The following is a 24,860-nucleotide window of genomic DNA, read 5'->3' as shown; positions in this document are numbered from 1 at the left end:
AGGTACAAAGTGAAGAGATGGACAGAGGCGAGTAGGGCTTAGTGTGTGGGATGGAAGCCAACACCTTCAAAGCTTCATATTGATTTGGGGAGTATTTGGGCCACTTAGAAACCTGTGTAGTTGCTGGGTGTGGTAGCTCATGCCTGTAATCCCAGCAACTTGGGAGGCTGAGGCAGGAGGATTTCAAGTTCAAAGCCAGTCTCAGCAACTTCGCAAGATCTCAAGCAACTTAGTGAGAACTAGTTTCAAAAAAAAAAAAAAAAAAAGTTGGGGCATTGGGGATGTGGCTCAGTGGTTAAGTGCCCCTGGATTCAATCCCTGGTACTAAATCAAAACCTGTATAGTTGAAGGCAAGATATCTGTCAGAACCTGAGAACACAGGGCATAGTCTCAAGAATGTCCATTGGCCATCTGCCTCTTTTAGGGAGTATATGGGTTCCAGTGGGCTGAGGGGACAGGGAATCAGATCAGGGGAACTAACCTTAAGAAAAATCTTTCTTTTTTCTTTTTTTTTTTTTTATGATGTTGGGGATTGAACCCAGGGCCTTGTGCATGTGAGGCAGGCACTCTACCAACTGAGCTATATCCCCAACCCCAAGAAAAATTGTCATCTTAAAGGGACTTGACCTGGGTGTGAGGATGGGTATTGGGTGTCCCGTGTTATGCTGCCCACTGTTTGGGGTTGAGTTGGTAAGGAGAGGTCTGAAGGACAGAGAAGGCCACCTGGATGGTCTTGAGGAAGCTGGGAAAGTAGAGACAGTGGACTTGCCTCTGGTTCCTTCCTGAGTTTTTCTGAGGAGCCAGTGGTTCCCAAGCCCTTGCTCAGCATTCGTGCAGACAGCGGTCACAGGGGAGGGCTGGCCAGGCAGGAGGGGTCAGAGCTGTCTCAGGAGCTTCCCTTCTCTTCTGAAAAACTGGCAGTTTTTCTTTTTTTTTTTTCCCTTCTACACAAAAGTGTTGAATTATCTTTTTAAATGTTAAATAATGCAGACCTGTTTATAATTTTAATGTGAAAGTCCTGTACCTCCTACCCCACAAGTGTTTCTCTACACTGTGGTAAGAGCTTGGGGTCTTCCCCAACCTTTTTTCTCTTAAGAAGCCTTCTCTTATTTTATTTTTTAGCTTAATGAGAATAGGTTCTCAGATGTGCTTCATTCTCTCTACCCCTGAAATGCCCTTGGCCAAGGAATGTCAATTTGGAGAAGTCTGTCACTCTGTAGAGGAGGAAACAAGCTCAGAGTGGAAGTGACCTCACAGGGTCAGTCACACTCGCTGCTGGAAGACCTGAAGCAGGACTGAGTCCTAGGAGCCTTTGTGGCTCCTCCTCCAGAAAGTAACCCTGTGAGGGAGACCCTGAAGGGTAGACTGCTAGTGAAGAGCTCTGCAGTCTGGGTTTTATGAAGCACAAGTGCTTCTGTCCTTTATAACCAAATATAACTGTCAAGGCCCAGTAAGATATGTGGGCAACTAGAAAATTATTAACTATTTTACAGATGAATAAAATCAAAGTCCAGAGACAGAAAAATAGCTTTTGTGAAAATTGTACTTGAAGCAAGTGGCAAAATGAAGAGAATCTTGACCCTCAATTTCTATTGCGCTTCTGAGCCTGAACAGCAGCTAGGCCTGAAGCAGATGCCTCATCCCGGGTTGACTGGTTAAGGAACATCAGGTCCACCTCCTTCACAGGGCTGTCAGAGAGCAGCCCCTCTTCTGTTTATTTGAATCCTGCCTCCATAGGCAATTTCTCATCAGCTCTGCGGACAAACCTGCCAGTGGGAGTTGACCCAGTCTTGTCCCCTTTGAGGAATAAGTGAGAGGGATTTCCTTCCAATCGGGGCTACATTTTCCCAGAGGGCTCTGGGAACTGTATACCCTAGTTGGCCATCTGGACCAGGTTAGCAGCTGGGAGATGATCCCATTTATCACAGCCCTAGTGAGCGCGGTGAAACTAGACCTGGTAACTTAACCCGATCAGACCCTGTTTCCCCAGCTAGAAACCAAGGGGTTGAATGCATCCGTTTCCACGGTCTCGCGTGGAGCGCCCTAAACATTATCACCAGGCACTGCTGGGGATTCCCTCTGCACACGCACGCACCGGGCACGTGCACCTTCCTGCGATGTGTGCAGCACCACCCAGGGAACACAGGTTCTCAGGGAGGAAAGAAAAAGGACGACAGAGTAAACATGAGCTCGAGGGGAAGTCTCAGAGCCGGGGCTTCTTTGTGGTTCGGGACGGTTTCCCAGCACAGACACCAGTGGCTGGCAACACTCGGGGCGAACTGACTACCGAACCCGTACGCGCGCCCTGAGTTCAGACATTAATACGCGCAAGTGCGGGAAGTGGGGCGCGCCGAGGCCGAGAGACTGGTCTCAAGGGCAGGACGGACAAGGGCGCCGTGATGCCGCGCGGTCACCAGTGGCTGGACCGCGCCTGGCCTCCTCCTCACAGCCCTCGGCGCACGCGTTTGCTGCGCGGGGCCGCGCGCCCGCGGGGCGAGGTCAGCCCCCCCGGCTATTGGCTCTGGAGAACAAAGGGGCCGCCCCGCGGGCTGCTTCGATAGGGCCGGGCGTGTCATCTGAGCCGCACAGCCAATCGGGTGGCCGGACGGCCTGGGGGACGGCCAGGACCACCAGCCAATCAGGTGCGCGTGCCCTCCCCGCCTGCCCCGGGACTGGCCAGGGCCGGGAGCCCGGTGCCCAAGTCGCCCCCGGGGTGGCAGTTCCCGTTAACCTTAGCTACAAAGTCAAAGGTATTTATTTCCCCGGCCCCCTCCCTCCGAGTCCCTCTGCATTTAGGGCTGGGAGGGGCAGTGAGAAGGATGGCCCGGCGCCCGGCCCCGCTCCTCCCGCGCTGCCCCACCCGGCCAGGGCTGGAGCGGAGGGAGGGGGCGCGGGCCTCCGGGAGCCCCGCACGTCCCGGTGCACCGGGCCCCAAACTTTCTCCATCCCCACACAGCCGAGGGGGAAAGGACCCGGCCCGGGGTGGGGAGGTCAGGACAGGGCAGCGAGGTCAGGAGGGAGGCCCGTAAGCATGCGAGGGAGAACCTAATGGTGAGCGGAGGGTCTCCTGTGCACCGCCCCTCCTGACCTGGTCTGTTGTTCTGAGTTCCCTGTCTGTGTCCACCTCCCCTGTAGATCAGCTTCTGGGGGCCAGTGCTCTTTGCAGAAGGACTCATAGTAGGTGCTCAATAAGTGTGCGATTAAATGAGCGGGGTGGTGGGAGGTGGAACTGGAGGTAAAGAATAGTGAGAGGAAGGCACCATAGAAGTTGCAGCTGTGTGCATGGTCTTCCCAAACCTCTGTTCCAGGAAAATGAGCACTGCTGTCAGATCTCCGTGGTTTGGGATGGGCTGGGAGGGGGCTTCTTCCTCTGTAAAGGTGGGGCATGTAGAGATGCTGCCTCCTTCAGGGCTGGATGGAGTGCGGCTGGAGTTGGGTGTGGTCTAAGTCCAAGGGTTGGAGGCTTGGAGGCAAGTTGACAGTCCAGGCTCCGCTTTAATGTTCTTCTCGAATCTCCGTTTTCATCTACAAAATGAAGAGATTAGATGTTATTTGTTCTCTTTTAGCACCAAGATTCTAATTCTGAGCTTCCAATCTGTTTTAGACTGAAATTTCTTTTATTTGAATGTACCCTTATAACAAGGCTTAGTAATGGTTACAGTGCGCACGGCCTGTAGTGGGTACCAGGAGATGGAAGCACCCCTGTGTTCCTGTGTTAAAATTCTTTAATTTTGTTGCAGAGACAGAAAAAGGTCCTTTTTTGGGGGGTGGGGGAGATCGGGGCAAGTGATGAATTGAACTCAGGGCCTTGCATATGCTAGGCAAATGCCCTACCACTGAGTTCCTTTTTTATATATTATTTTGAGACAGGGTCTCCTTAATTGCTGAGGCTAGCCTCGAAATTACTATCCTTCCTTAGCCTCTTGGGTAGCTGGAATTACAAGCATGTGCCACTACTAGATCCAGAGAAAGTGTTGATGATAACAGTAATCCCATGGATATGGTACTGGATCGAATGGTGAATAGGTTAAGCAGAGGAGTTCCTACCATTCTGGTGTAACAGAAAAGATTTCTTGGGCAAAATGATCCCTGATCTGGGCTGAGAAGAGAAGTCAGGCAAGTTCATTCCAAGAAGAGTCATTGGTGGGTGTGTGAGGACTTGACAAGCTCAAGCTCAGGAACTGGATACTGGGAGATGGAGTATGTTGGGTGCAGTGGGAGAGGTGACCACAGGCCAGGTTTTGGCCTTGACAAGAAATTTTAAGCTAAATCTGAAAGTATGAGGAAGTCATTGAATGATTTTAAGTAAGGAAATAATGTTCAAATTTCAATTTTAGAAAAGTTGGTTTGGGTTCTGGGTGGCAGAAACAGAACTTGGCAGAGCCAGATAAACAATAAAGCATTGAAGTCATCCAGGTGAGAAGTAGACCGGAACTCAGGCAGGGGCAGTAGAACTTGGAGGCATTAAAATGGTGCTGGTAGGACCCAATGACCTGTTCAGTTATGGGCTGTTGGTGCTTTGTGGTAGGGAGAGCTGTGGATGTTTGAGTTGAAGAGGGCAAAGTGAGTCATGAGGAGGGCACAAGGGTGCCATTGAGAGGGTTCTGGGCAAGTCTGATGCTGGGGTGTGGGGATGGAAGCCCACATGGTCAGGGCTAGAAATGGTAGAGGGCTTAGCAACAGGGACACAATGAAATCCACATCCAGCCCTCTCCTCCTTGCAGAGTTGGTGGTACAGGCCTCTGAAGATTCCAGAGCAGCTGGCAGGAGTCCTGGCTTAGGAAGGGTGAGCACCAGGGCGTCATTTTCCAAGCAGCTTGGGCTTGGGAAGTGTGGGAGTGGGTTGATCTTAAAGGGTAGTAATGGGAGAGAAAAGACACTGTCCAGTCTGTAGGATTCAGGCAGTGTGGTCTTTTCAAATTGCCTCATTTGATGCTCATAACAAACCCATGGAAGGGTTGTTTTCAGTCATCTGCATTCAGAAACCTGAGGCCCAGATGGCTGAAGTGACAGTGACATGGGGCCAAGACTCAGGGCTCCTGATTCCCACTTTAGACTATGATGTGGTCCTGATGTGCAGCTGTGGGGAGATCTTCTCTGCTTTGGGGAGTGGGCTTCAAGGGGGAGTCTTGGGCTGATGATCCAGCCCTGTGGCAACTCAGGATTAGAGCTGGCCACAGGAGAAAGGGCCTGCTGCTGCCCTTGGGCCAGGCCCTGGAGGGTGTCAGGCTGAACTGAGCAAAGCCTAGTTGTTTCCCCAGGACTTTCTGTCCCATTCCAGCTTCTCCATAGCCCCTGCTGGCCTACACCAGCCCTCACCCCAGCACAGGTCACCCAGCAAGTCACTGCTCAGAGCTCACTGTGGTGCCTCCAGTCCTGCCTCCCTGAGTTCTGTTTCTTGGACCTGTAGGGATGGCGCTGAATATTCAAGGACACGTGTCATAATGGATTCCATTTCTGCTTTCCCTAGTGTGCTGTGTAATGATTTGTGTTGACATCGTTCTCGACTGATACATTTGTGTGTCTGTGGATCTGTAGATGTGTCTGTGAGTTTAAAAAACTATTTCATGGGCTGGGATTGTGGCTCAGCGGTAGAGTGCTTGCCTAGCACGTGCAAGGCCCTGGGTTTGATCCTCAGCACCACATAAAAATACATAAACAAAATAAAGGTATTGTCTACAACTAAAAAATAAATATTAAAAAAAAAACTATTTCACTTTCTCTATATTTCCATATGCAATAGATTCCCATTAATCCTTGGGGATTCATTCCAAGACCCCCAGCGGATGCCTGTCACTGTGAATCCTATATTTACTGTTTTTCCCTAAAATTACTTGTGATAAAATTTAATTTATAAACTAGGCAACATTAATAGTTAACAATAACTAGCATCAAAGAACAGCTATAACAGTTTGTTGTGATAAGTGTTGCGAGAATGTTGTTTCTCTCGGTATATCCTGTTTTGTTCTGGCCTGGTTGGCTGTGTGTGCGTAGCTGAAGCAAGCTTTGGAAAGCCTTCTGTGGCCAGAGGGGACCACTGTGCAGTGTGGCAGGTGGTCTCACATGCATCAGTATCTCCATATTTTTGCATCTTTGAACTTTTGTTGAATTTGAGATGCAACTGAGCCTGGGTGTGTTTGTGTGTGATTTTATATCAGTTTCCAACTTGCCTTTGATTATATATTTTAAATGAAAACTTCGCTGCTCTTAACTAAAACTCAATTCTCAGGCAGAGAACATTGGCTATCCTGAGGGATTTGTTGTAAATGACAAGGGACAGGGGCCAGAAAAGTGATCTCTTCAGAGTCCTCCATTTGTTTAATTAATTCATAAAACTCAGTATTGAGCACCTTCTGAATATCAGGGATCAGGAGGGACAATGTCCCTACCTTCTTGGATCTTCCCTTTTGGGAAGACAGAAATGACCTTGGTTGTCTGTTAGGGTAGCATTAGACCCACGTGACTATTGAGCACTTAAGTGTGGCCAGTGTGATTGAGAAACCCAGTTTTAAATTAAATTTATTTGAATTTAAATAACCACTGTGTGTATAGAAGCCAAGCCCCTAAAATGAGGGTGGCAGTTTCAGGCCATCTTGGTCACAGTTGCTCTCAGTTATGCTCCTTCTCTTAGAACCCCCCCATGGTGAGGGGAAAGTACCCTGGTAAGGGCAGGCTCCACTCAGTTTGGTGCCAGCTTCAGCACTTGCCAGCTGTGTGACTTTGAGCAAGCCTTGGTTTCCCTGGCTGAAGGACAACATGGACAGTGCTTGCTTAGTGCTTAGTACCCAGTCCGTGTTCACTCGCAGTTCTCTCCCTATCTCTATTGACCACCCTCCTGCATAGCCAGGTCAAGGTCAAGGTGTTCAGGGAGTCTCCAATGCCTTTCAGGTAAATGAGGGTATAGGAGATGCGCACTTGTGCCTCTGAAGGCTGATCTAAGAGCCTGCCTGGCACCAGGGTGCAGACCTGGCTGTCCCCTTGCAGGAGCTGTCCTGCATGCTGGGGCATGCCAGGGCATGCTGGGAAGGTAGAAGCACCACCAGGTGGTGCCCGCGAGGAGGAGAGGGCAAGGAAGGTAATGCTAGAAATGGAGGCTTGGGGCAGGTGTCTCCTGCCTGGGTCTCCTGGGAGAGCAGAGTGATTGGTGTAGGTGGAAGGTTGATGGGGTGAGGACCTGGTGGGGCCTCAGGATGAGGGCTGCTCAGCTCAAAGCTTCAGCTCCTGGTGAAGGCACTGTGGTCCTGCCCACTGGTGACAAAGGATGTATGAGCCGCATTCAGTTCCTGTTCCCCACCTGGGGCCTGAGTGTGTTACAGATGCCTGTGGTTTGGGAGGAGGTGGGGGGTGTGGCCTTGCTCCTTGCCCCTCTTTCCCCAAGTTTCTGCTAACACCAAAGCCCCTTTGTTACCTCCTCTGTCCCCAGGCCTCACCACCTGCTGCAGGCCACAATCCACTCTTTGTGTGGTCTGCAGCTGGCCGCCAGGGCCTTCCCATTGAGGAGGTTCTTATCAGAACTGCAGCCCAACCCCTTGCTGGGAGGCTGGGTTAGGGGCAGGTGGTAGGAATAGGAGGTGACCAGCCTTGTCCTGAGACTCATCCCCTGTGTGTGACCTGATTCCCTGGTACTTGGTACTTATGGAGAGTGGAAGGGAAAGGTGGCCTAGCCCAGGTCAGGGCCCACGTGTACTAGACTAGGCTGTGGAGCCTTGCATCCTGCAGGGCAGCCTGTCCACCTGATGCCTGGGGTCTCTCTTGTCAGCCAAGTGATATGTCAGGCCTGGGGATGAGGAGGGAAGCCAGTTCACATGATGGAGGGAGAGAATCTTGGGCATTCGTGGTGGTGTGGAGGATCTAGAAGGGGTGTCCATGTGGAGGGACTGCCTTGGGCTTGGCTTTCCCAGAGTGTGGTCTCCAAACATCTCCCACTTGAGCACATAGGTATAGTGAGTCCCCAGAGCCATGGCTTATCCCCATTCCTGACCTGTGTGTCCCCCTTACTTCTCACTTCATGCCCTTGGGCCCATGAGGCCCCCTCCTTCTATTAACAGTTCCATTTCTACCTAGACCACAGGGCTGCTCTCCTCATACCCTGGGGTGGCTCAGGACAGAAGCCCAGGACAGGGAGGCACAGCTCTGGGCAGATCACCAAGAATCAAGGCCCTTCTGCCACCTGAGGCAGCTTTTAGGTCCTGGAAGCTTCTGGAAGCTGAAGTAGATAAAGCAGGGCTCTCTGGTTTGAGTTAGGAACCTCTGGATGTAATGGTACATTAAGTCCTGTCCCTCTGTCCTTGCCTCAAATTCATGGCCCAAGCTCTGACCCCTTCAAAGTCTTCCCACATCAACGTGGCCTGGGCCCACCATCCTCTGAGCCTCTTTAGGTGGATATTAAGTCAATTGGCAAGAGGTTCTCCAAGGAGTGGGGTGCAGAAGCCATGGAAGGAGCCCCCACTCTCACCGAGACCCCTCCTGGGGCCTTGCCCTCCCCTTCCTGCTGCCCACCTCTCCCAGGTATCTCCAGTATTGAGGGAAGAAAATACAGCAGGGGTGAGGGTAGACCCCTGTTGGGGAAATAGAGTTTAAGAAATCTCTATCACCCAGAAAGGCCTTCCACAAAAATAGAAGAGAAAGAAAATAGTTTTTTTTTATACTTATTTTTTAGTTTCAGGTGGACACAATATCTTTATTTGTATGTGGTGCTGAGAATCGAACCCAGTGTCTCATGTATGCTAGGCGAGCGCACTACCACTTGAGCCACATCCTCAGCTCAAGAAAATAGTTTTTTATTTGTTTGTTTGTTTGTTTTGATTGAATAAGCGTTGGAAGAATGTGATGCCTTTCCTGGCACTTGCAAGATGGCTGGGCAGAGAGCACTCGCAGCTTGGTTATAGCCAGGCAGGGGCCATCTATCTTGCACATCCGTTCTCAAGATAAATCATAGCTGCTCTTCAAGAGCATGTGACACTACCATGTCTCATCTAATTCAGCCTCATTTTACCTACTTATTAGGGTGACTACTTGCTATCTAATTACCCTTACCCAAAGGAAAAGTAAGCTTTTCATATTTTTTTAAATATATTTTTTTAGTTATACGTGGACACAATGTCCTTATTTTGTTTATTTATCTTTTATGTGGTGCTGAGGATCAAACCCAGTGCCTCATATGTGTGAGGCAAGTGCTCTGCCACTGAGCCACAACCTCAGCCCAGCTTTTCATATTTTTATGATAGGAGTTAACTTTGCGGCTTGGAGCCAGGCACCATCCAGAGCCAGGCTCCTGCCCTTGCATGGAGAAGGGCCTGCCTTTGTGCATGTTGACTTTTCAGAAGGATGGCTTCCAGGTCCTCAAGAAAGACATCCAGACCAGGCATGGTGGCACACACCTGTAATCCCAGCAGCTCGGGAGGCTGAGGCAGGAGGATCACAAGTTCAAAGCCAGTTTCTGCAAAAGCAAGGCACTAAGTAACTCAGTGAGACCCTGTCTCTAAATAAAATACAAGATAGGGCTGGGGATGTGGCTCAGTGGTTGAGTGTCCGAGTTCAATCCCTGGTTCTCTTAGAAAAGAAAAAGAAAAAAAAAAAAAAACGGGCTGGGGATGTAGCTCAGTGGTTAATCCCCTGGTACCAAAAAAACCAAAAACAAAAACCACATTATGTTGTAAAGTTGGCAAAAGCCTTTTGGCTTCAAAAAAGACTTAAAGACTTATGTATGTTTCAAAAGGAACAGAGCCAGAACTTAACAGTAAAAAGTTTCTGAAGAAAATACTCAGTCCTTCTGCACCTCTGTAATTCCAGCAATTCAGGAGCCTGAGGGAGAACTGTAAATTCAAGGCCAGCCTGGGCAAACTGCAACCCTGTCTCAAAATAAAAGGCGGGGGATATAGCTCAGTGGGTTCCATCCCTAGTACCATTAAAAAAACCAAAACAACAACAACGAAAAACCTCCAAAATCAAGAAGGTGTCTTTCACTCTACACCAGGGAAATTAAATTTTCTTTAGGTTCCTGTTTACCCACATACCCCTCTCTTACCTTGTCAGAGACCAGATTCCAGTTTCGGTAGATATGCCCAGAACCCTCAGGAAGGGGACCCCGGGGGAAGGGGGTCTTGGCCAGGCGTTCCTTGGTGGAGTGGGCTTTCTGGTGAGGGGTTGCCAAGCCGAGGGGGCCAAACGGGAGCTTTGGCTGAAGCCTGGAAGAGCCCCTTCCCAGGTGCCTGAAGCTTGGGCTGCGAGTCTCTGTGGGGCAGCTTTTGGAGTCCTCGCCGTGCTGAGGGGTACAGGAGGATGAAGCCAGGTGTGACCACAGGAGAGACCGTGGGCACTGGCGTGGTGACAAAATAAGCCAGTGTCTGAGCGCAGTCCCCAGCTGGGCAGCATATTTGTTATGTACCTCTCCTGGGGACTCTGTCCGGGGTTTTGGGCGCCTGGGGACAGTGACGAGCACATCAGGTGGGAAACCGCTGGGGCAACGCGAGGTGCAGTTAGGCTTGTTGCTGGGTACTGAGGTGCCAGGGGAGGCCGCTCTGGGAAGGTGACGCTGGGGAAGGAAGAAGCTCAGGGCAGCCAGGCAGAGGACGTGGGGGCTTCAGAGGGGACTCCCAAGCAACAGCTTGGGGCGTCCAAGAAGCCATGCCATCTGCCCCCAGCCATGCTCCAGGCAGGAAGGGAGCCAGCAGGAAGCGTCAGAAGACCACAGCCTAAAAGAAAGGAAAGTGACGGCTGAACCAGGGCCCCGTGGGCCAGCACCCTGTCTAGGGTGACCGTGAGGTGTCCTGGCAGGGCTCCTGACTGGCTTTGTTCTGGAACATGGGTGGGGACTCTGAAAGATGGGCCGCTGGTGAGGAGGGGTGGGGCCATCTGCCTACTGGGTGCCTTCTTGACTAGGGCCGTCCTGCGTGCTCTCTGACCTCAGCTGAGGTTCCTTGTTTCTCACTTGGTGGCCTTCACTTGCCACCTTTCCCATGTTAGGGGTGTGAGGCTCTGGTCTGGGGGTCAGGAGACCTGGGTTTTTGTCCATTTATGCCATTCAACCACCTCTGTGACTCTGGACATGTCGGGGACCCTCTCTGCCTGGTTTCCTCTTGGTTAATATAAATGATGCCATTTTGCCATTTTTGACTGGGCAGAGAGGCGGAGTTTCAGGAGAGGGAGAGGTTAAAAGTCCAAGTCTGAAAGACTGGCTGCTGGGCAGGACCTGGTACCTCACAGGGGCACCCATACATTCCAAGAGATTATTTTGTTTGGGGGGAAAAATGTTGAAATTGTTAGTGTGCTAAATTGATTTATTCTTCAAGGTCAAGCTGAAATTGTACCTCTTCCATGAAGTCATCCCTTGTCGCGGCAGTTCACAGTATGGTGTCATGTGTCCATGATCTCTCTCTCTCTCACATCTTTTTCTCTCACTTCCTAAAATTCTCTTTAATAATTCAACAAGCATTTTTTTTGCCCTGATATCTGTTTATTTATTTTTTAGTTGTAGGTGGACACACATTATCTTTATCTCATTTTTACACAGTGCTGAGGATTAAACCAAATTGTTACTTTCACTAACACATGCTAGGTGAGCGCTCTACCCCTGAGCTACAGCCCCAGCCCTTGCCCTGATAGTTGAACACTACTGTGGTATCTATCTATATTGATGCATTTAAGTTTATTTAATTTTTCTAATTTAGGATTATATACTACCTCCTAAAACAGATGATGGAAGGACACGGACCAAGTCTTTTTCTTCTTTATCTCCCCAGGGCTTTGCTTTTTGGTAAATGTGTGCAAATAATGGTGATTTTCTAAGATCTACTATTTCCTTAGGGGTTTTGTGACTTTATAAAATAGCTTTATTTCAGGGTGCTCATAATTGAAACTAATCAATTAAAAACAATTTGCCATATGCTTTTTCTGTTTTCCAAGTTTGTCAGGGTATCTAATTTAAAACATGGAGGGGGCAGGAAGGGAAGCCAGAATTTTTAAAAACTGTAAAATTGCAGTGTGTGTTTAAAACTACATAATGTAAACTCCACAGGCTGGTGCTGTTAACCCCTGCACATTTGAACCGATGTCCTAGAAGAGGGCTGAGAAATAGCGCGAGGTCTGAGATGGGAGAGGGTCCGGAAGACCAGCTTTCATCCTGTCCCATAGGGCAATTCTCTTTATTTTGCTCCCATCTCACTCTCAGATGGCAGGGCGGATACCTGGCCAGCACTGATGCCGTGAGAGGTCTTCAGGGATGGAGAGTGGCCTGCCTGGTGACAGCACAGGTAAGAGAGAAAGTGGCCTCCTCCTGTCCCAGGCCTGCCTGCCTGTCCTTCCTGGAGCCAAACACAAGTTGCCACCCTGAGCATCTAGAATGTACAGTTTCAGGGTGGAGACCTGGACTTGAAGGTCATCCAAAGACTAGAACAAAGAGACTGTGGGATTGAAAAAAAAAAAAAAAAAAGACAAAGCCCAGTCCATTAACTTGCCAAGCCAGGGGAGGCAGAGGCATGGCTGCAGGAATTGAGATGTTTTAAGCTCTAGCACTCTGGGTAGGACAGCTGCTTAGAGCAGACTCTGTTGTTTGTTGATCAGCAAACTTCTTCAGTTCAGCCCAGGAGAGCTTCCTGGGGTCACTCAGAGTTCAGGGTCTTTCTTGGCTCAGAGTTGGCTATGATGAAACACAGCCCTCAGTTTTGGTATCTGCCCGGCAAGTGCTGTCAGGAATGGAAATTTTTTCTGTTTGGTCATGTGTTCTTGGCAGGAGCCCTTCTGTTTAGCTCTGTGCTGGGGCTGCAGCAGCCCCTGGCACCTATGAGGAGGTCTCCCAGCTCTTTTTTTTTTTTTTTTTTCCTGTGCAGGGGATTTGAATCCAGGGGTGCTCTACCACTGAGCTACATCCCCAGACCTTAAAATTTAAAAAAAGTTTTATTTTGCACCAGGGACTCACTCATCATGTTGCCCTTGACCTTGCAATCCTCCTGCCTCAGCCTCCAGAGTAATGAATTACAGGTGTGATGCCACTGTTGCCTCTGCCTGTGAGCAGCTCTCCCAGGCACTCCCGCCACCCCTGCTTTTTGTTTTTTTAGTGCAGGAGATTGAACCAAGGGCCTTACTCTTGCTGGGCAAGCCCTCTACCACTGAGCTACGCCCCCAGCCCTCCCAGCTCTTTTTAAAAATTTCTTTTGAGACATGGTCTTGATAAACTGCCCAGGCTAGTCTTGAACTTGTAATCCTCCTGCCACAGTGCCCAGCTCTTTCACCAGCCCTGTCCTGATGTGGTGGGGGCTGAAGAGTGGCTGTATCCCTTTCCCCCACCAGCAATGGGGTCCCAGGGCAGGTCTAGCCCAACTTAGGAATCCCCCCCTGGACAGAATGTGACTGGTTTTCTTATCTCCCCTCCCCTCCCAGGGCAGTTGTTCTATAGTCCCCAGAGCCCATGACCCCTGTGGAGAGAACCACCTTCCCTCCCAGAAAAATCATTTCAGTGGACTTAAGACTGAGACAAAAATTGTGCCATGACTGGGTAAAAGATAAGCATTAGCAGCACGCTCCAGGAGGGGCAGTGTCATGTGTGGAAAGCACCCATCCTGGGCTGGGTCTTGATAAGGACCCTTAGTTGGACAGGCTGGCCCTGTTCACGTCTCCCTTGGCACCTGAGAGCTTCTGTAAGACGTAGCCATTACGGTATTTAGGCAATCACCGTGAAGCCTAGAGCAGGTGTGCTAAGCACTTGAGGACACTTTCCCCGTATAAACTCCTCAGCCATGAGGTGGCTCTGACAAAAGGAGACTTGGAGACTCCCAGGGCCCTCTGTCCTCCCTAGGGCACTTCTGAGGCAACCCTGGGGCTGTAGGGAAGAGGGAAAATGCTGGTACAGATATCGAGACCCACTCCTAGGCTATAGCCAGTTCTTACCTGGCCAGACTTAAGGGAATGGTCTGTCTGAGTGCCACATTTTTCAGATAACTGAGAATTACCTCTTTTAATTTTTTTTTTTTTTTCAGTGCTAGGGCCTGTGTGCATGCTATAGCACTGAGCTACATCCTCATCTCCTCTTTTAATTTTTATATATGTTGTACATCCATTTTTTTTTTGTTTTTGTGGTAATTTAATCCAGGAGTGCTTTACATTATATACATAATGTAAAATTTATCAAGTTAACCATTTTTAAGTGTACATCAGTATCATTAAGCACACTTACAATGCCGTGTAACCATCCCCATCATCTATTTCCAGATCTTTTTTATCACCCAGGAACTCTGTACCCATTAAATGGTAATCCCCATTTAACATCTTTTTATTTTATCTGAGCCATTTAAGATTTAAAACATGTTTTTTATGATGACTGAGGAATATAACCTGCAAGCCAGAGGCTTTGTATCAATACCAGACCCCTGAAGGGATATATCCCTGGGACAGGCTGAGGGCCTAGCACACCCTGTTCCTCAGTCGCAGGACCTCAGGGGACCTGTGCTAGGTTTATATTCTTGTGCCCATTAGCAGGTGTGAGAATTCTATCCTGGAGTTCTGAGGCCTTCAGGCATGGGGACATCTTTCTGGCTGTGGGTAGAGAGGGGAAAGCTACTTGTTGGATATTAAGGCCAAGTTTTACCAAGCAAGGCAGTAACCTGGGGGGGGGGGCCTCTGGGGTATTAATGGATACTGTGTCCCTTCTTGTTTGAATATATCTTATATTCACTACCAGGCTGCCAATTTGGATACTTAGTCCCTTAAATATCTCCCCGGGCCACATTTCATCACAGCTATGGAAACACTCCTATAATCAATTAAACTTATTGCACTTGGGTGTTCAGTTCCTGCCAAAAATAAATTTCTTTTTTTTTAATATTTATTTTTAGGTATAGATGGACACAACACAATACCTTTATTTTTTTTTTTTTTTTTGTGGTGCTGAGGATTGAACCCTGGTCCTGCCCATGCTAGGCGAGCGCTCCACCGCTGAGCCACCATCCCAGCCCCAATAATAAATTTCAATCACCACTTTCATTTTCAAGTTGTTACTTTCACTAAAATGATTTTTTATGACCAAGCACCAGGGGAAGCATTATGAAGTTATTTGCAAGGAGGGAAACTGGTTCCTTAAAGGTACCTTCCATGATATCCTCCCCCACAATGACCCTGAGGCCATGGGGGTGGGGCTTTTGGCCCTAAAATGAAAGGCTACCAGATTATTAGTGAGGGTTTTTTCTTTAAAATATTTAAGGATTTAAAAATTATATATGTGTGTATGTTATACACATATACATACAAACACACATACATACACATTTCTGGTACTGGGGATTGAACCCAAGGATGCTTAACCACTGAGTCACATCTCCACTCCTTTTTATTTTTAAAAAATTGTATTATTTGAGGGCTGGGGTTGTGGCTCAGCACTAAAGTGCTCGCCTAGCACTTTCGAGGCCCTGGGTTTGATCCTCAGCACCACATAAAAATAAATAAATAAAGGTATTGTGTCCAACTACAACTAAAAAAATTTTTTTAATATTGTAAAATATATTTTAAAAATTAGATTATTTGAATATCCTCATATAAATTCAAAAGATACAAGCCAGAGTGGTGGCACATGCCTGTAATCTCAGGGATTTGAGAGGCTGAAGCAGGAGGATTGAGAATTTGAGGCCAGAGTTGGCAATTTAGCAAGACTGTGTCTTAAAATAAAAATTAAAGGGTCCAGGGGTATAGCTCAGTAGTAGAGCACTCCTGGATTAAATTACCAGTGCCACACACATACAGAAAAATTCAAATGACAGATGAAGTAAAGATCCCCTCTACCTTCTCTAGCCAGTCCTATCATTTCAGAGGACAAACACCATTTTCAGGTTTGTACACAACATCCTGGGTCATGTAAGTACATATGTATGTACATAGAGACAAGCAGTTTTATGTTCATAAATTGGGTCAAATAATTCATGTAATTTTTTCAACTTGTTTTTTGCCTTCTCTTGAGATGTTTTAGAATCTTTTCACATTGGTATATATAGTTATTTTCCAATTTTTTCAATTATCAGTTACAACCCATATCATGAACAGAATGATAATTTTTTAAAACTGTTCTTTAGATTGTTATCCATTGTTTACTAATTAGGTTGTTATCCATTGTTTGCTAATTACAAATTGCATTCTAGTGAGTATTCTCAGCACTCCTCTTTGTATTTGCACATATTTCTTTGTGTGCACATGTGCAAGCACGTGTGCGTATGCCCCGGGACTGAAGCCCGGGCCTTGTGCATGCTAGGCATGTACTCTTCCACTGAGTGACATACCTGGTCCACTGGTATGTATTTCTTAGGATAAATACCTAGAGTGAAATTCTATATAGAAGATTCTATACACTTCTGATTTTAACAAGTCCTGTTCAATTATCCTTCAAAAAGTCTGAACCCCAGGATATGCTCCCAGAATATGCCCTCAGGATGCCCTTGTGCCTACTTGCTTTCTCATGTTTCTGTGTATATTGTGTATATTTTCCATCTTTTCATTTTGCTACACTTTTTTTTTTTTTTTTTTTTGGTACCAGGGATTGAACCCAGAGAGGCTTTACCGCTGAGCCACATCCCCAGCCATTTATTTTTTATTTTGAGACAGGGTCTCACTTAATTGCTTAGGGTCTTGCTAAGTTGCCGAGGCTGGCTTTGAGCTTGCTATCCTCCTGCCTCAGCCTCCTGAGTTGCTGGGACTACAGGCGTATGCAACCACACCCAGCTTCTATTGCCATTTAAAAAAGTGATTAATTTTTGTACCTGGTAATCTTGCTGTATTTCCATTTTCAGTGGATTCTATTGGATATTCTAAGTTAAAAATCTTAAGCTCAGTTGCCTCTTCTTTTCCCATATTTATATATTTCTCTTTTCTCCTCGGCTTTGCTGGTTTCTCAAGTATGAAGTTGAATAGTGTCAGTGATAGTGAGCACCCTTATTTTACTGCTTCTAATCTTTTGTCTTTGGTTGTAGTGTTTGTTGTAATTTCTAGTATACATCTTTTGTCAGGTTAAGAAATTTTCTTATGTTCCTAGTTCGTTCGTTCGTTCATTCATTCATTCATTCATTCATTCATTCCCTCCTCCCTTTCCTTCTTTCTTCCCTTCTTTACTATTTCCCTCCCTCTTTTCCTTCAGAAATGATGCTAAATTTTAGCAGATGACTTTTTCCACACCTATTGATATGGTATGAGGTTTTTTACTTTTAATACAGTCATGTCATGATTCTGTCAAGCCATCTTTTCTTTCCTGGGGAACATCCCAGCAGGGTTATAATATGTCATTCTTTTTAATGCCACTGAACTTTCTTTGCTAATGTTTGCATTTGTCCAAAGAACAGTAAACCTATAATTTCCTGCCTACCCCCACTTTTGTCTTGTTTTGATGCTAGAGTTATGCCCGACTTAATAGACTTTTCCCTCCCTGCTACTCCCCGTAATAGTTTAAATAGCAGGGACTAATCCTTCCCTTGAAGTTTTAGTGGAGCCTGTTTTTGCAGTCTTGTGGCCTATTCCCTGTCGTGGGGTAGAATCTGGCTTTCTCTTCAGTCTCTTCTGATTATTTATATAATCAGTTTTTCTACCTGTCCTTGGGTTAGCTTTAATCGATATTTTCTTGCAAAACCATCTTTTTACAAAGATTTTCAATTTTTTGATATAAAGTCAATAAATAGTATTTTAGGATTTTCAGAATCCTTTTGGTACTTTTACATTTCCTTCACCTAAAATCTCTGTTTTTACCTTTGTCAATACCTTTCTTCTACTTCTTTCGTTTTATTTTGTTGTCTCTATAATGCTGAAATCTGTTTGTTTAGACTTTATTCCTTCTGTGTTCACAAAACTGTTTGCTTTCATCTCCCCTTTATGGAATGAGAGCTTTCATGAAGTATAGCATACATACTCACATAGTGAATACACTCCTGTAATCAGCACCCACACTGACAGAACACTGCAGAACCTCAAAACCCATGCCTCCTTCATGCGGCCATCCCTAGTTTGGCCAGCTTTGGATCTCCGTGTAAGTGGGATCATAGGGTCTGTATTCCTTAGTGTCTAAAGTAGGCATTTTCATTTGGAGTTCTGATGTTTGAGGTAGGCACAGAAAGTACCTCTGGAGACTTGTGCACAGGTGTGAAGTGTGGGCCAGGAGCAGCACGTGGGACTCCAGTGAGTGAAGTGGCCTGGGTGTAGTACAAAGGCAAGGCAACCCTGTTTCCGCAACCCCTGTTTCCAGTGTTGAGGCCTTTTTGGCCTACATTCAGATCTGACCATTTTCTCCTTGTTCCCTTGGGCCAGAAGATTTCATTGGATGTTGTTGTTTTTTAGTTGTAGATGGACACAATACATTTTATTTATGTATTTATTTTTTATATGGTGCTGAGGATCGAACCTAGTCCCTCAAACGTGCTAGGCAAGCGCTCTACCACTGAGCTACAACCCCGGCCCTTGGAGGGTTTCTTTAACCTCCTCTGCATCTCCTGGGCCTTGGGATAGAGAAAGCAGGGTGAGATTTTTTTTTTTTTCCTTCACAATCCACCCTCATCCTGCCCTCTGCGTGTCCTTTCTGCCTTCCCCTACTGCCTTTTATTTCCCTTTCCATTTAAAAATCTTTGCCTTCCTTCTTCCAGCTTTTCTCTTCCCTCTCGCACCTGTTGCTCTCTCTTGCTCCTTCTTTGCACTATGGGGAGCAGCCAGTGACCTGTCTCCATCCTCTCCCTTTGCCCCTGGCAGGAGATGAGCTGGTGATGAAGATCAAGCAAGAGAAGCCAGAGTGGCTGCTGCAGACACAGGCCGTGCTTCCCGAGAAGGACAAGGAGAACATTTTCCAGCAGCATCGGGGCCTCCTGCCATGCCAGACCATGGGGCGACCTCGGGGTCTGGGGACACAGGAAGAGACTGGGGGTCCAAGGTGGGCTCCTCCCACTGAGCAGGATGGGCTGCTGGCAGGCCGGGCTCCCGGGGCCGCCCCTGGCCCTCTGAACCCCACACTTTCTGCTGGAGAGGGTCACTTTGTGTGCGTGGACTGCGGGAAGAGGTTCAGCTGGTGGTCGTCCCTGAAGATCCACCAGCGCACCCACACCGGAGAAAAGCCGTATCTCTGCGGTAAGTGCGGCAAGAGCTTCAGCCAGAAACCCAACCTGGCCCGCCACCAGCGGCACCACACGGGCGAGCGGCCCTTCTGCTGCCCGGAGTGTGCAAGGCGCTTTAGCCAGAAGCAGCACCTACTCAAGCACCAGAAGACCCACTCTCGGCCCGCCACCCATGCGTGTCCTGAGTGTGAACGTTGCTTCCGCCACCAGGTGGGCCTCCGCATTCACCAGCGCGCACACGCCCGGGACCGCCAGGGCTCCCGCTCTGGTCTGCATGAAATGCTCCGGGAAGCCGCTGTTCGACGGGCCTGCCGCCTGCGGCCCGGGACACCACGAGGCCGCCCAGAGTGGGCCTGGCTGGGGCTCTGCCAGGGCTGGTGGGGCCAGCCTGGGGCCCGGACCTCCGTCCCTGGCCCCTCGGGGCCCGGAGAACAGCGCCAGTTCATCTGCAATGAGTGCGGCAAGAGCTTCACCTGGTGGTCCTCGCTGAACATCCACCAGCGCATCCACACGGGCGAGCGGCCCTACGCGTGCCCCGAGTGTGGCCGCCGCTTCAGCCAGAAGCCTAACCTGACGCGGCACTTGCGCAACCACACCGGGGAGCGGCCGCACCCGTGCCTGCACTGTGGCCGCAGCTTCCGCCAGAAGCAGCACCTGCTCAAGCACCTGCGCACGCACCTGCCGGGCGCCCAGGCTGCGGCGTGCCCCAGCTGTGGGCAGAGCTGCCCTAGCCGAGCGGCGCTGCGGGCCCACCAGCGTGCGCACGCCGCTGCCGAGCGCCGGAGCCCTGGGCCTGGCGTCCAGGACCCGGAGCCAGGTGCAGAGCCACAAGCTGAGGCCCCTCAGGACTTGGCTGTGCAGCCCTGCAGTCCCCAGACGCCACAGGGGGGTGGGGCCGCACCTTGGGGCCGAGGGCGCGGGGGCCTGGCCGGGCCTGGGGAGCAGCGCCAGTTCATCTGTAACGAGTGCGGCAAGAGCTTCTCGTGGTGGTCGGCGCTCACCATCCACCAGCGCATCCACACCGGCGAGCGGCCCTACGCGTGTCCCGACTGCGGCCGCCGCTTCAGCCAGAAGCCCAACTTGACGCGGCACCAGCGCAACCACACGGGCGAGCGGCCGTACCAGTGCTCCGCCTGCGGCCGCGGCTTCCGTCAAAAGCAGCACTTGCTCAAGCACCAGCGCGTCCACCGCGGAGCCTTGTCGCCGCACCCCGGCCCCCAGGAGGAGGCGCTGTAGTGCACCGGCGCTGCGCACTGCAGAGGAGATTGTGTGTGGTGTGTGTGGGGACAGGGATAGCCTGAAAACTGGCTCTTAACAGGTCCCTCCTGAGACCCCATCAAAAGGCAGTACCTTGAGGCTCCGAGCCCCGGAGAACAGCATTCCAGAAGTATCCCAATTCCAAAGGGTGCCTGAAAAAGTGCCCAGGGTGTGTTGAGGGAGGAATTAAGATCAGCACTCCTCACCCAGGAGCCTGGACGAGTTGATGATGGGCTGCTCCCGTCTGTACCCCAGGCCTTAGGAACCGAATGAAGGGGCTTTTTGGCACCCTCCAGAGGCGAGAAATGTTCCCAGGGTTGGTCAGCTGTAGCACTGGCCTGTCACACCTGGGCTGCACCATGACCAAGGGGCTGTCCCTATGGTAGAGTAGAGACAGACTCCAGAATACCAGGAAAGGAGCAGAGGTGGTGGATAGGAGGGGACAAGCATAACCCCAGCACCAAAGCTAGTGCCACATTTAGTGGCATCCAATAACTATTTCTGGAGGGACTGGGGGGCTTGGTCCTTCTCCAACTCTGAGTGAGTCCTGGGTGTGGCTGGCCTGGCCCTTGAACTGGCATATGCGTGATGGTCAGGGACGGGAGTGCAAGTGGATGATCTCAGCTGAGATTTGGCCACTTGGGGAGGTGACTGTGCTGGAGGGAGCCACCATCTTGCTTCTGCTTCTGTCCCCAAGTGGGTGGGTGGCTGTTACTGACTTGGATCTTATCCCTCCTGGGGTTGCAGAAGAGAAAAATGAAGAACTGAATATTCCACGTGGTGTCAGTGTTCTTTCTGAACTCCCTTGCTGAAGCTGGCGTGTGTGTGTGTGTCTGTGCTCCCAGGGATCTATCTGTCTGGCCCAGGGCACGGAGCTCTTGCCACATGCACAGCAACTTCCCCACTGCCACTTCTTCCTGGGGCTGGAGGGGAGTTTTCTCCTGTCCCCTCTCCTTCAAGTCTGCTTAGAGTCTTCTCACATATTCACCCTACCTCGCCTCACCTCTTGCCTCTTGGAAGTCACCCCTTATGCTCTTTGAAAGCAGGGTTGACTGAGATCCTGGTGCTGATAGAAGCCAAGGCTCCAGATCTTTTTCCTCAGAGGAGAGGGAATTGCAGAAGGTGGGTTGTTGCGGTTCCAGGGTTGGGTAGTTGAGGGTGGAAGGAAGATGGAAGGACCCCAGCATGGCTCTTAAGGAGAAAGAACTGTACCTGTTCACCTTCTGGGGGCCTGGATACTTCTCTGAATGCCGAGCAATGCTACCTTTTTGGGAGCTGCCAAGGTTCAACCTCTCTTCAAATCTAGTTTAGGTCTTTTCATGTGGGAAAAGCTCTAAGACGGGGAGCTGATAGCAAGGACAAGCAGGGCGACTGTAGCTGTTCAGCCTCCCTGCTAACACAGTGCCAGTGAGGCATATGCTCAGCCAGGATTGCTCATTTCTGGTCCAGCTGTTGATCACAAACCATGTAGAAATTCCACAGTTTCAGGGTTATCACCCACCTGAACGCTCAGCTTTCAGGACCAACAGGAAGCCATACTAGAAGGCTTTGCCTGTACCCTTGTGACCCTCACCAATCTTAGATGCTCCCCTGCCTCTCTCTAATGCCCTGCCTTGCCCTGCCCAGGGAGCGTCTGGTTCCTGAATTGTATCAAAGCCTATTGTAACCATGGGAGGCTCAAGGGTCATTCACTTCTTCCTGTTTGCTACTTGCAAATCCTGAAATCAGTCTGAACTCACCTACTCCAGGAAGGCATCCCTGGGATACCATGATTCATTCCTGGGTTAGAGAGCCACTGCCTATAAAGTCAGACCTAAAGAAACACTGGATCCCTGTAGAATTAGTTGCCCAAGGGTTGCTGCAGACGGATACTGAAGAGATCAGACTGGCAGGCGTATCTTACAAACAGAATGTGTCCTCTTCCACAAATGCCTTGTGTTTAAAGTGCAGCGTTGGCAGGAATTGGGGTTAAATAATTGCATGTCTCCCCTCTTGAAAATTTATGAGGATGCCTGTTCACTTTCCCTGGGTGACAGACCCTCAAAAACTAGTGCTTTGGGTCACAAGGAGGAAGACCAAATTCCCCAGCGTGGTGTATGATTGCCAAGTATTCTAGTTGACCAGGTCAGGGGACTGACTGCACAGCACTGTTCACTAACAAGCCTACTGTGTGTCATGTTAGAATTTTTAGAATACTGTGATGAATAAGATGTTTCTCCCTTGAACTTCATGGATCTTTATTTTTTGTACCAGGGATTGAACTTAGGGACTCTTAACCACTGAGCCACATTCCCACTTTTTTTATTCTTGATTTTGAGTGAGGGTCTCACTAAATTGCTTGGGCCTTGGTAGGTTGCTGAGGCTAGCTGTGTACTTGGAATTGTCTTGCCTTAGCCTCTCAAGCTGCTGGGATTACAGGTGTGTGTGTGACCATGCTCATCTGGAAAATAATTTGGATGTAAACCTAGCTTATAATAATCTATGTGGTTAACACTTGGACAAATTGTTACCAGCCCCAACCCTCTTAGCAAGGCTTTCTTACTGATTATTTTCACTTAATCTCACATGGTCAGTGATGTGGTCAGGGCAGGAATATTGCCATTTGACATATGAAAAATGGGCTGGGACAGTGTGACTTGTTCACCAGGTCATGCTGCAGATTGACAGCAATTCCCAGGCCTCCTGCTAAGCCTGAGCTGCACCCACTCCCACTATCATTGGTCAAGGATGGCACAGTATTGTCAATTTCAGTTTTCATTCCCTTTCATTTTAAAGTGAGAAATTTGAGTCAGAATATTTAGGAAGAGACATATCATAAATTAAGAAAGTCAGACTTGCATGCTTGTAAACCAAGCAACTAGGGAGGCTGAGGCAGGAGGATCTCAAATTAAAAGCCAGTCTTGGCAAGAACCTGACTCATAAAGGAAAAAGGGCTAGGAATGTAGATCCATGGCAAAGCACCCCTGAATTCAATCCCAAGTACCACATAAATAAGGTCAGATTTATTATCTTAGTGCTTTACGATCTAAGATACTGTGGAATATTGCAGAGATTAAGAAGTTGCTTAGTGGAACAAAAACAGCCAAAAGTAATTAAGTAAAAATCTTGAAGGATTTTCTGCCCCTAGGTATGTAAGTGCAGATCTGCAGTGGGGACTTGTGGCCAAACTTTCCACAGGCCACATGAGTTTGGTGGGGCTGAAGTTCCCGGAAATATACTTGTTATTTTGTTAGGAGCAGGTTGGGAACTAATAAAATTAACCTAGGACAATAGCTTTGACATGCAATGTGAGGGTCAAGTCAGACTCCTTGGGAGGGTTTGGTGCCCACCACCTAGCTCCAGGACTGCTGGACCCAGCTGCGGTTGGAGCTGCTCAGGGGAGTGGCTGCTCAGCAGGTGCAGGGCACTGATCAAGGGAGAGAGCAGCCCTGTGCCCAGCAGGGACTTGGCAGGGCAAGGGGTGCTTCTGAAACTTTATTATTTTTAATGTGGTTTGAGTTTGGTAAAGAAATATCTTTGACCTTTTGGCAGAAGGAGGAATGTTGGGGCCCAAAATAGTATGTTCTCGAGTATCACTTTTTATCCTGGACACAGGCGGTGGCTGTGAAGAGAGGGAAATGAATGGTACCCTTGGTTGTCCCTTAGGCTCAGGAGGCGTTGGAATCACCTAGGTTACTCAGCTTTGGAGGGGACAGTGTCCTAGGCCAGCACTGCCCAACAGCACATTTTGTGCTGATGGAATATTCTGTATTTGGGATATCCAATACCATAGCCACGAGCCGTATGGTTCTTTTTTTCTTATTTTTGTTACTGGGTACAGGGGCACTTAACCACCAAGCCACATCTCCAGCTTTTTTTTTTTTTTTTTGTATTTTATTTAGAAACAGGGTATCCCTGAATTGTTTAGGGCCTCACTAAGTTGCTGAGACTGGCTTTGAACTTGCAATCCTCCTGCCTTAGCCTCCCGAGTCACTGGGATTACATGCATGTGCCACTGCACCCAGTGCCACGTGGCTCTTAACATTTAAAATGTGACTGGTGTGGCTGAGAAATTGAATTTTAGCTTAGCTTAATTTTAATTAATTAAAATAGCCACACATGGCTATTGGATGGTGTAGCCCTAGGATTGACGTTCCTCTTGGCAAAAAGCTAGAATGTGGTGTGTGTGTGTGTATGGCTCAGTGCTTTGCCTAGCATATACAATGCCCTGGGTTCTGTCCCCAGCATAGCAAAACAGCAAAATAAAACAAAAACAAACAACAAAAACAACAACAAGGGGCTGGGGATGTGGCTCAAGCGGTAGCGCGCTTGCCTGCCATGCCTAAGGCCTGGGTTCGATCCTCAGCACCACATACAAACAAAGATGTTGTGTCCGCTGAATACTAAAATAAATAAATAAATAATTCTCTCAAAAAACAAAACAAAACAAAAAACAACAAACTAGAAGACTTGCCTTCTCTCCCCTCCCACTCTGTGGCCCAAATCTAGAAAGATTTTTGGTTTCTTTGTTGGGAATAGGGATAGAGTCGGTTCTGGGGTAGA

General features: G+C 48.7%; 1 protein-coding gene across 6 annotated transcripts; it reads left to right on the top strand.

Moving 5' to 3' along the window:
- The first annotated feature begins 2,669 nt into the window (after nt 1–2,669).
- On the top strand, nt 2,670–21,092 carry Znf775 (zinc finger protein 775). 6 transcript variants are annotated; one of them, XM_026411207.2, is made up of 4 exons: nt 2,848–3,051; nt 4,725–4,786; nt 12,170–12,251; nt 18,703–21,092. In XM_026411207.2, the coding sequence occupies exons 3-4, from the start codon at nt 12,221–12,223 to the stop codon at nt 20,295–20,297; spliced, it is 1,626 nt and encodes a 541-aa protein (XP_026266992.2). In that variant the 5' UTR covers nt 2,848–3,051; nt 4,725–4,786; nt 12,170–12,220; the 3' UTR covers nt 20,298–21,092. The 6 variants fall into 6 exon arrangements, with proteins under 6 accessions (XP_026266991.2, XP_026266994.2, XP_026266992.2 ...); XM_026411206.2 differs by lacking the exons at nt 2,848–3,051; nt 4,725–4,786 and adding an exon at nt 2,670–2,750; XM_026411208.2 differs by lacking the exon at nt 4,725–4,786.
- Nucleotides 21,093–24,860: the final 3,768 nt, after the last annotated feature.

This window comes from Urocitellus parryii, chromosome 3 (assembly GCF_045843805.1).
Source record: "Urocitellus parryii isolate mUroPar1 chromosome 3, mUroPar1.hap1, whole genome shotgun sequence".
Classification (NCBI taxonomy): Eukaryota; Metazoa; Chordata; class Mammalia; order Rodentia; family Sciuridae; genus Urocitellus; species Urocitellus parryii.
The sequence above is the reverse complement of the archived record's forward strand: the minus strand, read 5'-3'. Positions and strand labels throughout refer to the sequence as shown.